This window comes from Pyrgilauda ruficollis, unplaced genomic scaffold (genome assembly GCF_017590135.1).
Source record: "Pyrgilauda ruficollis isolate IOZ18807 unplaced genomic scaffold, ASM1759013v1 scaffold3, whole genome shotgun sequence".
Lineage (NCBI taxonomy): Eukaryota > Metazoa > Chordata > Aves > Passeriformes > Passeridae > Pyrgilauda > Pyrgilauda ruficollis.
This window is the reverse complement of record NW_024524377.1, coordinates 16,199,407-16,214,310: the sequence shown is the minus strand read 5'-3', so window position 1 is coordinate 16,214,310 and position 14,904 is coordinate 16,199,407. Positions and strand designations below refer to the sequence as shown.

At 35.7% G+C, this 14,904-nt stretch overlaps 1 protein-coding gene across 1 annotated transcript in view; it reads right to left on the bottom strand.

Annotated features, from left to right (window-relative positions):
• The window catches only part of LOC121356704 (sodium channel protein type 2 subunit alpha), a 51,501-nt gene that overhangs the window by 17,538 nt on the left and 19,059 nt on the right, over positions 1-14,904 (bottom strand). Inside the window, exons 11-16 of the mRNA XM_041473398.1 lie at positions 13,611-13,991; positions 12,498-12,630; positions 10,635-10,873; positions 9,602-9,775; positions 7,508-7,864; positions 5,393-5,872 (exon numbers count right to left, since the gene is read on the bottom strand). Of these exons, the coding sequence (XP_041329332.1) occupies positions 5,393-5,872; positions 7,508-7,864; positions 9,602-9,775; positions 10,635-10,873; positions 12,498-12,630; positions 13,611-13,991 (1,764 nt within the window). The remainder of the gene's footprint in view (positions 1-5,392; positions 5,873-7,507; positions 7,865-9,601; positions 9,776-10,634; positions 10,874-12,497; positions 12,631-13,610; positions 13,992-14,904) is intronic.

The window sequence follows — 14,904 nt, the reverse complement described above, 5'->3', positions numbered from 1 at the left end:
TTTAGCTTTCAAGATAGGAAAGCAGCTTGCCTACCAGAGAAGCATTGCAAAAAGCAGCAGCCAAGATTAGGTCAGGAAGTTTTTGACATAATTACTTTCTGAACCTTGACAACATCGCATAGATTCATACAATTCTGCTTCACTTACAGCCAGGCCACTTCTAAAATTTCTTTGTTTGTTCCAAAGATGATTATCTGAGAGTAGTTGGACAGCTCTTAGCTTAACATTTTTAACAAAGCCTGAAATTTCATGATTAGCCAGGATGCCACTAATAGATGTTGAAGTCATAATTTAAGGGACTGAAGGAGCAAAGAGCAGGACAGACATAAGCAGGAAGATGGTGCCAAGAGAAACCACCAATTCGATGTTGTTTTCAATTTTCTTTCCTCCTAAATACCTGTGAAAATGCTAAATAATGGAAATTAAATTGGTTTTATTTTCTCAGTGCTTTGTGGATGTCAGTATGAAAATGAAATATTCTGTGATATAAATGGCAATATTATATCCAAACTATCCAGTCTTTTTCAGTATGGCTATATCACCTATAAAATCTTCAAAGTGATAGATATCATTGTGATTCCACTGGTGTAATTAAGTGGAATCTGGATTTAACTCTTTCTAATGCTTATACAGTTAGGGAGAATAACTAAGTATAAAAATCCAGAACACTGTAAATCAAAGCAAAACAATTTTGTGGTGATTATTTGTTGCAAATACTGCAAAACCCCAGTATCTCTAAATTATAGTCCACTCTGGACTTTATTGATATTCATAATTCCTTTGATCTACTTATTAATGAGAATTTATTAAATGAAAATATTTGCAAAAATAGTTGTATGAAAGCAAAAGCATTTTAAGTAGCAGTAGAAATATGCTCCAGTGGGAAAAAGATCTACCACCAGAACCTACTTTAAAAGCCTCTTTAATTCATACAAGCAATAATGAAAGGATATTTCTGAAATAGAGTAAGGAACTGCTGTTTGCAAATATTAATTAAGCAAACTTCAGTTAACTCTCACAGTAACAACTTCCACATATCATATCATATCATATCATATCATATCATAACAATATCATCCACAGTGAATCACAATATGCCAATACAATTCTACCAATTCACAATACAAAGCCTAAATTCTTCAGAGCATTTTAAATAATGAATATTTTAAATCAAAATACATCTTATCAAAATAATTATTCTTTAAAAAATATAAGAGGAAAAGCTCTGGAGCAAGTATGGTTTAAGTCCACTGATTTACAAAACTGAAAGCAGCAACTGTGGTGTTGCAAATATTATGGCATTGTTTAATAGGTGAGATGTAAATCACAATGAAGCTGAGCAATTTCTGCACATTTTGATCCAAACTCAGTAGTTTATTTACTTGAATGCTAAACTTTGCCTATTACTGATGACATGAGAATAAGTTTCTCAAGGCAGACAATTTTAGCTGTTTGGGGAGGTAATAATTTTTTGACCATAAATTAAAGAGCTATAAGATTGAATTGGGCCACATCTTTCAATCAGTGTTCTCTTTGCACCTCTACATCTAAGTGTGAGTGTAAGTAAGAGCAGAACTGATCTCTGAATATTTAACCAGCCAGTTTTGTATGAATTCTTTCAAGTAAATTATGGTCACATGCTTTGACTGCAGAAATTAAATTAATTTCATGCTTAATGGTGCTCCAAGTACTGCATATTAATCTCCAAAATAACTAAATGCTTATACAAGAACTAAAGAAAAGCGCTTCTAAAAAAAAAGTGAAAAAGAAAAACATGACTATGATGAGTTTGCAGATTACCTCCATTATATGTTAAAATACAATAATATGAAAGTTTTCTAAAACAGCTAGCAGCTTTTCATTATCAACACAATTTACAGATGGAGTTACATATAAATATAAGCTTCTGATGAGAAATGTGGCATATGTGTTACATATTCTGCCTTCCCTCAAAGCAAAAGAAAACCCTTCAAAAACAGAATCCTGAATTCCATATCATCAAGATTAGGAGAGGTACATAGCATGCACTGCAAAATACTATTAAAGTATTATGGAGAGGATCAGAACCACAGAAATCCTGGCGCTGCCGCTCTTGCCTGACCATGCTGTGATGCGAGTCCCGTGGCTCAGCAGGGAGCAGCTGTGCATGTTGGTACTTATTGCAATGAATGGGACAGGATCATAGCCGAAGAGCATGCAGGCCAGTCAATATCGGCTAGAAGGTGATTAAATAGAATATAGAGAGATGTATAACTTGCTTAGGTAACCTGTGTAAAACTGGTGACACGATGCTCTGCCTCGCTAAAAGGCACCAGAGCTGCCCGCTTGACTGATCCAGCTTGGTTCTACTCCTGTGAGAAGTAAGAATGGTAGGAAATGAAGTTCAGGACACAGCACCTCTGGTTTTTTGCACTGAATATTGCTTACAGTAAAATATACATAATTAGTGTGTCTGCAACAGCATTAGGAGAGCCAATTTTCTTCAAAGCATTGAAAAATATTTTGTCATTGGCATATATTGGTGTTATTATTGGCCTATAAGTTGCATTTAACATAATTATTACCCGCTATTATGATTATTTTAACTAATTATTATACATTCATACATGTACTACAAAATTTTCCATATAAACCATCCTCATAGCACTTTAAAACATGAAATGGAAAAAAACATGTCGTTTCTACACTAAATACCAGTACTGCAGCTCAGATCCACAGACCTTTATTGATAGGACAATGGGCTCAGCATAGTGTTACCACAATTATTAATGTCCTACTTACATGATAAAGTTTTATTTAGTATTTGTTCTCTAATTTCCTTATTATACTGTATTCACCCACTGACATTCTTAGGGACAGAGTGTTTTTATAGTTAAATTTATTTTAGGTTTCAGTAACTTTCTAGAAAATTCCTTGTTCATTCACACCTACTAAGCATGTACAATGTTTTATGTATTGTTTCTAAAAAGGCATAACCTAGTTAACATTCCTATCAAACTACTGGAAAGATACATGTGCTATAATACAGAATTCACTAAACATTAACATGCTTAATTAAAACTTGCTAAGAAATAACAATTATTTTGTTGGAATTCAGCTTATTGCCCTATACAATAGTGAATACATGGACTTGGTTGTAGACACAGAAGCAAGCAGAAGCACACAGACACATTCTCATCAGCATCTGGCAATCTTGCACAGTGTCCTCACATCACCTGGATGCCTCAGCTGCCTTTCATCTGCAAATCTGCTAATTGAATGCAGTTTGATGGCAGTTCCTGACTTAGATTTTTTCATTTGTGGTGTAAGCAATGAAGTGACTGGCAGATCAACTTGGCAACAGCAGTATCATATAAACAGAAAAACATGAGCGGACAGAATTTTTTAATTTAAAAAATGCTTTTTTTTCCTATGGATCATTTTCATTACAAGAGTGTTGGTCATCTGACTAATAAGCCAACACTCCACTATATCAAAAAACCATGGTGGTTAAGAGTATCAAGTGAAGAGTAGGAACTAGGATTAAGATTTTAATGCTTTTGTGTCACACTTCTGTGACTCAAATCTACTTGAGCTTTAGGCACTTTCCTAAGAAATATGCTCACAATCTTTGCTTACTGCTGTGTCTCTCTTGAAAATCCCTGAAACTAATAAATATTCCCTTCACTTTTTCACCTTTATCATTTGCATTAGTAAGAAATGTTGGCCCTGAATACTCAGCAGAGTTTCAGACTTGGCCAGTTGAAACTGCTTGACACTAGCTCACCTTTGACTTAATAAGCATTTGTTTGTCTTATCACCTGATCAGTTTGCAGCTCCTGAAGCACAACAGCATTAAAAGCCTCCAAGAATGCAATGAAGACACTGTTTTCTTTTAACTATGGTAGGTGGTATAGAAAGCCTTTCTTTTATGGTGGAAGTTTAATGACTGGAGTTCATGCCTCAAATGTGGGATAATCCACTTTAAAACTTTTCCTGCAGGAAGTCAATATTTCTGTCATCTTGTAGAATAACCCAATGAGGGTCTTTCCATGGGAAGAAAAGAAAGTTTTGGCTAATGAAAACAGTCAGCAGTCACATCATCCAGTTATACAGTGAAGTAAGAGATGCACCATTGTCATACTCAGCCCTGGTAACCACCAGCACAGAGGTTTGTACAAAGCTCACCCTCCACCTCTCCTACTGACGTAGTGCTCTTGTGCAATGAAGAACAGAACAATTGAAGGTTAAACTTCAACTGATTTGTTCTACACCCAAGTACTGGTTTTGAAGAGTAAGATAAATATTAATACAATCAATCTGAAAAAAAATTTTATAAGAATAATAAAGACATTTGTGATAAGAAACAAGAAAATATGACTAAATGTGTAATGCAGTTGGTAAAAAACTGGATCTCAGGTAGAAAATTACTAGAATCTTACCCATATTTATACTCTCAGATTCAAGTAAGAGAAAATCACTAATGAAAGCCTTTATGTTAGTTTATGTGTACCCCACAGCATGCAATACTGTTCAAAAATACCCATGATAATGCTGAATGTACTGGCATCAGTACTAAGCATAGCACACACTTACTGCACTTGAGCTGATGTGCCTTCACTGCTTTCAGTCGTGCAGGACAAAGCAGTGGGTTAATAATACAAACACAATAATAATGCCTTGGCATCCACTACAACTCTCAGTGCTAGGTTGGATTTATCCACTTGGCACCACCTTGTGCCAGAAAGAGGTACATTTTATTAGTCACAGTAGGTAACAGGTTCAAATATCTTAAAGCTTTCAAAACAACGAGTAGTCAAATGAAAGGATCTTATACTAGGATATTAAGCTTTGTAACTTTTTTTCCATAAGGCCATTACTTCACTTCAGTGGTTCTGCTACCATCAGATAGATTATTAGTGATTTATTTAGCATTGTTTAGTGATGCTAGTCCAGTATTCAAATGTGCCTATCTATGATGTACATGGATGCATTTTGACTATATAAAAAAGGTTAAAAACATCAGAATGAGCTGTTAAAAAAGCAGATTAAAAAATAAACTGCTCTCATTAAATAAACATGGAGAAATTTGCTCCAGCCATACACACTTCGTATGACTTCTGGTATCCAGGACTATTAAACTGGTTCCTTTGCTTGTTAAGGATTTAACTAAATAAAATAGAAAAAAATATTAATTTTCTAAAAACTTTTCTTATGTATCTTGATTGTTACTGTAAATGCAATATTGTATTACCATCATTCAAAACTCACAACCTTACATCAATTTACCTTAAATAACATTACGAGTTTGTATATGCTATTGTAAAAGAATTAAAGAAAGATTTGAATTCAACACTAGTAACCTCAGGAAAAAAAAAGCATCAGAGTATTTTAAAGGTAGAAATAAGCTTACCTCTTTGCTTTCTTCCAGGTCTGATTCACTGCTGAACTCCTCTGTGTTTAAATTTTCAAAATCTGATTCTCCAACAGCAATGGGCACTGTCACGGTGAGACTTGGGTTGTTTATGAATGACATGTAATCACTTTCATCAACAACATATTTTTCCACACTGCTGCCTATGCCACTGGTAGTTCCATTCCCGTCTTTGAGATAGGCAAGGTTTTTACCTATATCTACTATTGTATGGTTGGAAATACAGCTGTCTTTTTTATTGTTCAGGTCTTCAAGAGGTTTGATTTCATCTAAAGCTTTCTGTTTTCTAACAAAGGCTTTTTGGATGAATTCACGCACTTTTCTCTTCACATAATCAATGCCTTTCTGAATCCTTGCCACAGCAATCTGGAGATTGTTCATTTCATTATCGTCGTCTGTAGCAGCAAGGTTGTCTGAACTAAATGAGCTCAGCAGCAAGGCCAGAAATAGGTTGAGTACCTAAAATAAAATAAGGAAAAAACTGCTCTTATTTTTAAGTCATAAAATAAATGTCATTAAAAGTTTTTCAATATGAGATAATTTTTATTTCACATGTAACACTTTATTTCTATGCACCTTCCTGCTATTCTTTTCACTTCATAATCCCTGTCCCCAGCATTTTATTATCTTGCCAAAAGCACTTTTAGCTGGTTTGACTTCACTAATACAGGTAAAATCTGAGCTGTTCCTTGACTGTCTCCTCCACAAACTGCAGTAGTTCAGATCTGCTCCTCAAAATGGAGGAAGACATAAAGAGGCAGAATACAACATAATGCAGTGATTTATGCAAGCTACATCCACTGTAGTGCTCATAGGCCAGGGGAATGCAGGCAAATGCCAGTCTTCACAGACCATAGCTCTAGTACCTCTAGTACCTTCTAATTCAGAATATAGTAAAATTTTGTATTTGGCAAGTATATATGAGTCTATCTTGGTCCTGGGCAGGAACACTAGCTAAGCGATAGACTCCACAGATGTGGTACACCTCAGTTTCAAGAAACTATTTCATCTCAATTTCAAGAAGGCATTTCAGACTTTCTTGCAGACATTTTACAAACATAGAAGAGAAATTTGGATAGCATGCAATTATGACAGACCATGGGTGAAACTGATTAAAAAACATTTAATTAAAAATCAGATATATTATATTTGTCAGTTCTTCCTGTTCAAACTTGCAGAATATTTTATAAGATATGCCACAGGACTCACATCAGTCTGGTGAGTGACTTAGTAGTGATAAGCATATTTATAAAATTTGTGGATCATATCAAAAAGAGAAAGATGCCAGCACTCAAGGAGGAAGAACTACAATTATACATAATCATGGTTTATGGCAAGTTGGTGAAATTATTCCAAATCAATATTTTGTTTAATTCTGAAGTACTGTTGTGGAAAGGATTGTTAAGAAAAATGAAAAGTATATATACAGAAAGTGTGAAAGCTGGCAAAGTGGAAGCACTGCAGAAAGGAGTATAGAGGCTGCATCAGGAGAGCAACACTGGTACAGAAAATTCATGTGTCTTTTGGGGATGTACTACAAGGAATGCTGAGTGTAAGAAATGAAAGTGTCATTATTCCACATTATTCAGTACTTGTGTCTTTATTCAAAATGTTGCTTGGGAGGAATTCAGAAGCCAATAGCAAAAGGGATAAGCCATTTACAAATCATCACTTATGAGAAAAAAATTGAAGCTTTAGGCTTGTTTTGTTTCCCAGAGAAATGACTGAAAGTGAAAACAATAAGCTTTTAAGTATCTTAAATGTTGTCATGAAGACCAGCAGTTTTCCATCAATATTGAGATAATTTTGTTTACTTGGCTGTAAAAGGTGATTTAAATTAGATGTTTTTTAAAGGCACTCTTAACTGTAAGCATAATTCAGCACTGCTCTTACTAAAGATACTGAGATTTAAAAGAAAAATAGACAAACACTTTTCATAGATAATCAAGGTATATTTTAACCTGGTGTACAGAAAGGGCAAGTGAATTACATTATTTCCTGAAGTCCTTCTCCAGTTTTCATTTCAGATTTCTAAATCATGAAAAACAAGTGATATGTCCTAAGAGTTTTAAAAAAGCCCCACTGATTACATACCACTAGGTTTCCAATCACCATGACCATCATGAAGACTGTAAGGCACATGGTTTGGCCTGCAACCTCCATGCAGTCCCACATGGTTTCTATCCATTCTCCACACAGCACTCGGAATACAATCAGGAAAGAGTGGAAAAAGTCGTGCATGTGCCAGCGAGGAAGTTCACAGTCACTGGAGATCTTGCAGACACATTCCTTGTAGCTCTTCCCAAAGAGCTGCATCCCAACCACAGCGAAAATGAACACGATGATGGCCAGCACCAGGGTCAGATTCCCCAGAGCCCCCACTGAGTTGCCAATAATCTTAATCAGCATATTTAGAGTTGGCCAAGATTTTGCCAGTTTGAAAACTCGAAGCTGCAAAACAGAGGAATGGTTCTTTGTTATCTAATTGTAATGAAATTACTGCTATACATTTCATATTTCAGTTACCGCATGTCTACATCATGTCTCTTGTAATCTTTAGAAGTTTTAGTTACAAAATTTCTGTTTCCAGTTCTTTGTACAATACTACACAACAGCAGTGTAAAGTCCTGATTCAAGTGATAAGAAATCAAAAATAATATCTCTATGCTCATTTCAATTACATTGAAATTATCACAAAGACTCCTATTTGGACTTTGACTGTTTTGATAACTTTAGGTATTTATAAAGAAGTTTTACTTGTTAAAGAAGTTGGACAAAACAATCTTTCTCCTGTAAACTCTGAGAAATTATTACTAAAAATAAATGAGCACATATGAAATGTGATCAGTTTAACAGGACCATAAGTGTATAGTCACTTCCAGTTTCTTTCGTCTTAACAGTCAGTGAGATGAAGGAAATTGTTTTCCTAAAAAGAGAAACAAGCTAGAGTTGTTAATGACAGACATGAAAGTGACTTGCAAGTATCTTTAACAATATATTTTCTGTCTTTTAAAATAAATGTAATGTGTCTTACAAAGCTTGTCACACAACATTGAGAAAAACAAGGGAAATTATTATATTAATAAGTACAACTTGAAACAGACAAAAATGAAATTATTGGAAAGATACAGCAACTGTTCAGACAATTGAAAGAGAAGAATACTAAAATGAATATAAAACTAAATAGTGTCTCATGTGATTATTTTATGTTTCATCAAGAAAATATGACATTAAAACAACTTGACATAAATGCCAAGTTTAAACCAGAATCTACTACTGAGAGAGAAGTCAATCCAGACAGATTTTAGACTTCAGGCAAAGTACAGTGTAATGCTACGCAGATAACCACAAAAAACTTATTTAAAACCTCTTATTTTTAAAGGGGATGTATTTAACTTTCATTTCAAGTTAAATATTTTTTTAATTTAAGGCAGAAGTTGATCTTGATGATCAGGAACTCTAGCTTCATGCCTCTCACTGTGTAGGTCTTTTCAGAAGAGTGTTTGGACGCTGAATTGCATGCTAGCCTAGTCTGCAGGAAGACCAAAGTTTTTCAAGTTCGTGTTCATGAAAGAGATATCTAATAACAGACAGAGACACTGTAGTGACTTCTGAGCAGAAAAGCTGTCAGACTGCAGATAGACCCTTGCAGAGGATGGTACAGAGAAGGCTGGTAGGGATGAAAAGTCCCTGGACAATGAAAAATCTTAACACTACTCTCTTGTAAAACTAACCAATAAAGGCAATTGGTAATGGGAGTTTATAAGCTAAAATTGTCAATTAACTTTTATTAATTAACTCATAATTTACCAAGCAATTCACTGGTCTTCAGTCACAGGTAGTGTAGGCCCTATGACTCTTGAATTTTTTTACTCCCTCATCTAGGGAGAAGACTCTAAGAAATACTTCTCTTAGAAAAGTTAATCTTTTAAGCATACTTTTGTCAAGAGTAGAATTGATGTTGACAATATCTTGAAGGAGAAATAGACATTACCATGATAATATGCAAAACAAACTGGACATAATATATACATGCCATCTAGTGAGTATGCAATTTAGCATTTTATAAGTTCTGAAAAGATCTTCTATCTCAGCCAAATATTTAATTTGCAAATGAAAAATGCACAAAATATATATGTACAAATACAAAAATGTAATCTAGAAACATATTTTAAATAGTATATTTACCAATCTGAATGACCGAAGAACAGATAATCCTTCTACATTTGCAAGGCCAAGTTCCATTAAACTAAGACTCACAATAAAACCATCAAAAATATTCCAGCCCTCTTGGAAATAATAATAAGGATCCATGGCAATTATCTTGAGAAACATTTCTGCTGTGAAAATTCCAGTAAACACCTGCAAGGAAAACACAGTTTCTTACTCCAGTTTAGGAAGAGTAAAAGTAAAACTAATGGTATCAACAAGTGCTAAGTTATATTTTCAGGAAGAAATTAATGATAAATCTGAATGTCTTCTCTATATTTCCATACACTGGGGTTAGGAATAGAATTAATATTTGAATACATATGCATCATAGAGTTTGGGTTACAAATAAAAAGAATGGGAAAATGTGTTTTTTGTCTAGCCTGCTAACATGTATGCATGCCAATACACAGAATATAATCTGATTTTAATGCTCATTTTTATCTCCTTAGAGCTCATATTTGCCCTTAAACCATGTTTTGACTTCTAGGAATAAAGATAGTTGTTCCTACCATAAAATTTTTTTATTAACAAATAATTATACAGAAAGTTGAGCAGAACTGTTCTTCTTCAGGATGACTTATGGAAGACATTGTCATTCCATTTCATAATTTCCTTACATCTGTCATGCTTACTGGGTCTTTCCCCTCTAAAATTCCTTGAACACCCAGATCCTTAGGAGGTACTAGTGAGGAGCAGAACAGGTATGGGAATGGAACTGAAAGTTCTTATCATTTGTAACTATTCATCAAACAAAAAACCCAATTCCTTTAATGAGCTTCAATAACAGAAGATGAAGATTTTGAAAATCAAAGTGCATCTATTGACTCAGTAGATCTTGACTCTGTAAAGAAAGAGTGATGAAATTTGCAAATGTCAACAACTTGAATTTAGGTGCATCAATCCCAAGTCTCTAAATAGTCAACTTTTTATTTTACATGAATGTGCATAAGTCACAAAGGAATTAAAGAAAAATGCATTTTACAAACATATCACATCATGAAAGACTTACAAGGTTTCCTACTGAAAGCACCCCACTAAACTGTTCTGTCATTGGGTAGTGCTCCATGGCCATGAACAGGGTGTTCAGGACGATGCAGATGGTAATGGCCAGATCAACAAATGGGTCCATCACAATCAAATTTACTATATGTTTGACTTTCAGCCAGGGAGTACAGCAGTCCCAAATTAAGCAAGTGTTAGCAAATTTATACCAGCATGGTGGACATTTCTGTCTGGATTCTTCCAGTTCTAGAGAGAAAAATGAAAATAACATTTAAAACACATTTCTCTATTCCAGAATTGCCTGGATATTTCCTTAAAATCTAAATGCTGTTTTCAAAGGTACTGTTGACAAACTGTGTTGATATTTTGAAACTAAGACTGCTTTCAGTTAAAAGAAATTACAATTTAAAATAATATATTACAAAAAAAAACCCCATGCCAATTCCTCCCCCCCCCCCGCAAAAAACAACTATACTAAACATTCAGTACATAAAATAACCATTCACAAGCTAATGCTAGATAGAATGCAAAGGAGAAATTTGTCTTAGAAACCTGTCATAAGGCTGGGTGATGAGGGGATTGAAAGCAGCCCAGCAAACAAAGACTTGGGGTTATTGGTGACTGAAAAATTGCGTGTGAGCCAACCATGTCAGTCACAGCCCAGAGAGCCAATCTCCTCCTGGGCAGCATCAAAAGCAGCCTGGCCAGAGGGCTGTGGGAAGGGGTTCTCCTCCTCCAGCTGGAGTGCTGTGCTCAGCTCTAGGGTTCCCAGCATAAGAGCAGGTTCAGAGGAGGCCACAAAGATATTCAGGGGCCAGAGCACATGGCCTGTGAAGACATGAAGAAGATGAAGGCTATCATGGCCTATGAAGCAGGCTGAATTCAGGGGCCAGAGCACATGGCCTATGAAGAGAGGCTGAGAGACCTGGGGTTACTTGTCAAGAGAAGAGAAGGCTCCAAGGAGACCTTCCTGCAGCCTTCCAGCACTTATAAGGGGCCTGCAGGAAAGATGGAGAGGGAGCCTTTATCTGGGAGCGGAGTAAGAGGATGAGAGTGTACAGTTTTAAACAGAAAGAGGGTAGGTGTAGATTAGGTAGTAGGCAAAAATTCTTTACTGTGAGAGTGGTGAGGCCCAGGTACAGGTTGCCTAGGGAAGATGTAGATGTCCTATCCCTGGGCGTGTTCAAGGCCAGGTTGGATGGGGCTTGGAGCAATCTGCTCTGGTGAAAGGTGTTCCTGTCCATGGCAGGGGGGTTGGAACTCTAGATGATCTTTAAGGTCCCTTCCAATAAATTTTAAAATATCCTCAGGAAAGATTAGCATTTAGAGCACCCCTGAAGTCAGAGAAGTATTTAGGCAGCATTATGGTCCACATGTGCCCAACTGCTTTTTATTACATTCCAATTTTCTATTTTGGGCATAGTCATTTAAGCCTCAACATAATGTTTCAACCTTTCTTACAAATAATTGCTTAATTCCATGATTCAGAGTAATTGTATTTAGCCTTACAGAAAGAAGAACATGATCCCTCCTTTGTGAAACAGCAAGTCTATTGAATTGGTAGAAGGGGATTTTTCTACTGCAAGAAGCATAGACATTTTTAAATTGGATACTTGCTACTTCTGCCTCAAACCTATCAGTATGTTGCAAGCTTTTATCTTTTTCCAAATATATTAGTCCTAAATTAAAAACAAACAAGCAAAAAAAAACCACCAAAAAATCCCTCCCTTAACTCCACATAGAAATCTCTTCTTGTCTGTACCCTCTAGGCTGAAATAGCTGCCTTAAAGCATTACCACTTAATGCATCGCACATTTAACAGCACTTTTAAGGCACTGTCATATAAAAAAAAAAAATCTGTGTTACATACCTTCCATTGTGTTTGTAAGCATGCTGGCTATACTCATTGCTCTTTGCCTTGCACTAGGGTCTGTTAGGTAGTCCATAGGAACATGGTAAGAACTAGAATGTCTCTTTCTTAAGTCAGTTTCTGTAGTAGTGCCCTGAAAATAAAGCACTAATGAAATAGCTAATTGATTGTACATTTAATAACACTGTAAGTTACTGTAGAGCTCTCCTGGTTTAAAACACTGCTGTCCCACACCAGTTACATTGCTCCAGTTACGCTGAGGCTTCACAACAGACTAAGGTATGCCTGACTCTGCAAAGAACAAATAGTCAAATACTGTAGCACATTGCTCTTGTGCCTGAAGAATATGTTTTTAAGTACTTTGCTGAAAGAGGGCTGAGATATTAAAGCAGATTTCAGACTAAAAAATGTTTCACAGTGCTTCTCAATGAGCTCTGCTGTAAATATCATTCTATTCAGGCAGTGAAGTCTTTTCCTAAATGTGAAAATGCACAGCCCACACAGCTAGCAGTAAAGAAACTAAGCATAAGTGCATTTTCTTAAGAGAACTCTTAATTTAGAATAAACTATGAATTTCCTAGCACATTTTTCAGAAAAATGAAAAAATATTTAGTAATGTTGACGTAAAAAAAACCCGTAGAAAAATGAGCTATATTACAGGAACACTGTCACAACCCTTTTAAGTTGTACTACCAGGGTAACATCAAAAGTTTCATGTATGGACAGCAGGCAGCTAAATACTAATTTAATATATTCCATTAAGTAAATGTAATTTTTTTCCATTTTTATATCCTTTTGGATATACAAGTACAGAACCATCCAGTTAAGTCTAAGCATAATGAATCAATGGGTGTAAGACTACACAAACTAAATTTATTCAATGGTTTACTATGCTATTCTTTGAATTCCCAGTCAATTCACATGCATTTTCACATATGTAGTTAATGAGAGCTGGACAACTTCAATTCCTCCTTTAGCTTATAGCTGAAATACATGAGAGGAGCATTCACAGCTTAGCCAGAAAGGTCATCATTGCCATGTGACTACATTTGTGGAAACAGTGACTGATACGGGGAGAGTACATCATGCCTGGGCTATTGCAGACTTCCTTACATTGCTAGCAGTGGCTGCTTTATCAATCATCACCTCTGGCAGAAGCTGTCCCGTAGGCGATGTCAAAGCTGGCGGCCCACCAACTAAAGACACCACTCCATTGCAATCCACAGTGCTGTGCATCTTCCCGTTTGCTGGAAGTGCAGGAACTGTTCTGGATGACCTACTGGCCTGACTAATGTTGCTGTTGCGCCGTTCACCATGTCTATGAGGGACAAAGAGAGAATCTCTTCTGCTCTCGTTGTCTTCAAAAGTGCTGTGCTCATCATCAGCAAAGTCATTTTCTGATCCTACGTCCTTTGCTCGACCTCTGAAGCTGAAAAGACTTGTTCTGCTGTTGCGCCTTGGGGAAAACAGGGAGCCACGAATGCTCAGCAAAGACTGCAGGTAAATAAAAACAATTATTATCAGATGAAAATAATTTAAAATACAACATTTTCATACAGAGGAAAAATCCACAATGTCTTAAAGGGTAAGGTCATCTACAAAGAAATGAACTGGTACAGTGCCCCCCACTAATACACTCCCTTTTGGGTAGTAAACAAAGAGCACATAAGTGACAGACAAAGACTAGTTATTTTACTGCTTTGGATATATGAAATCAATCTGTTTAATCAGAGTAAAAGAAACTGCTTGACAGAATTGTTTCCTCTGCTATTCTGCCTATGTTATTACCAACTGTTCATAAACTGAATAAGTATATCTAGACACTCTTTACCCCAGGCTGGCATTAGTATGACAGGCTGAGTAAATAAATTTTTAGGCAAATTTTCTGTGACCCAGTCTGCACACAGAAGTAGTTCCCAAATACTGCCTACTTTAAAAAACATACATATATTTTCAGATATTAGTCAAGTAGATCATAATAGGTTTCTTATTTATTTTTTCTTATTTATTTTTTAAAGTCTTAGCTATCCTGAATATGCAATGATTTTTTTGTAACTTTGTATAAATTGGTTTGCTAATCTTCATCAATTTACTCATTGGAGTAAGTGTTCTGCTATTGGAGGATGTCCAGTATCAGAGTCAAAATAATGCTCTAATCTTACAATTAATTATACACATTCTTAATTGTAATTCATATCAGTAATTGCCTTGACTGGACTGGTAAGTATTAGCACCTGATTTCACCCAAGACCTCTATGAACAGCAGAGATTATGCATAATGAAGCAGTGTCTTTGTTTCTCTTCTGCAATTTATCTTTGTGGACCTGAGCCCCGTTGTACTAGGGACTACAAAATGCAGAACAAAAAGGCACTCTGCAAAGAACTTATCATTTAAATGTAACACAAC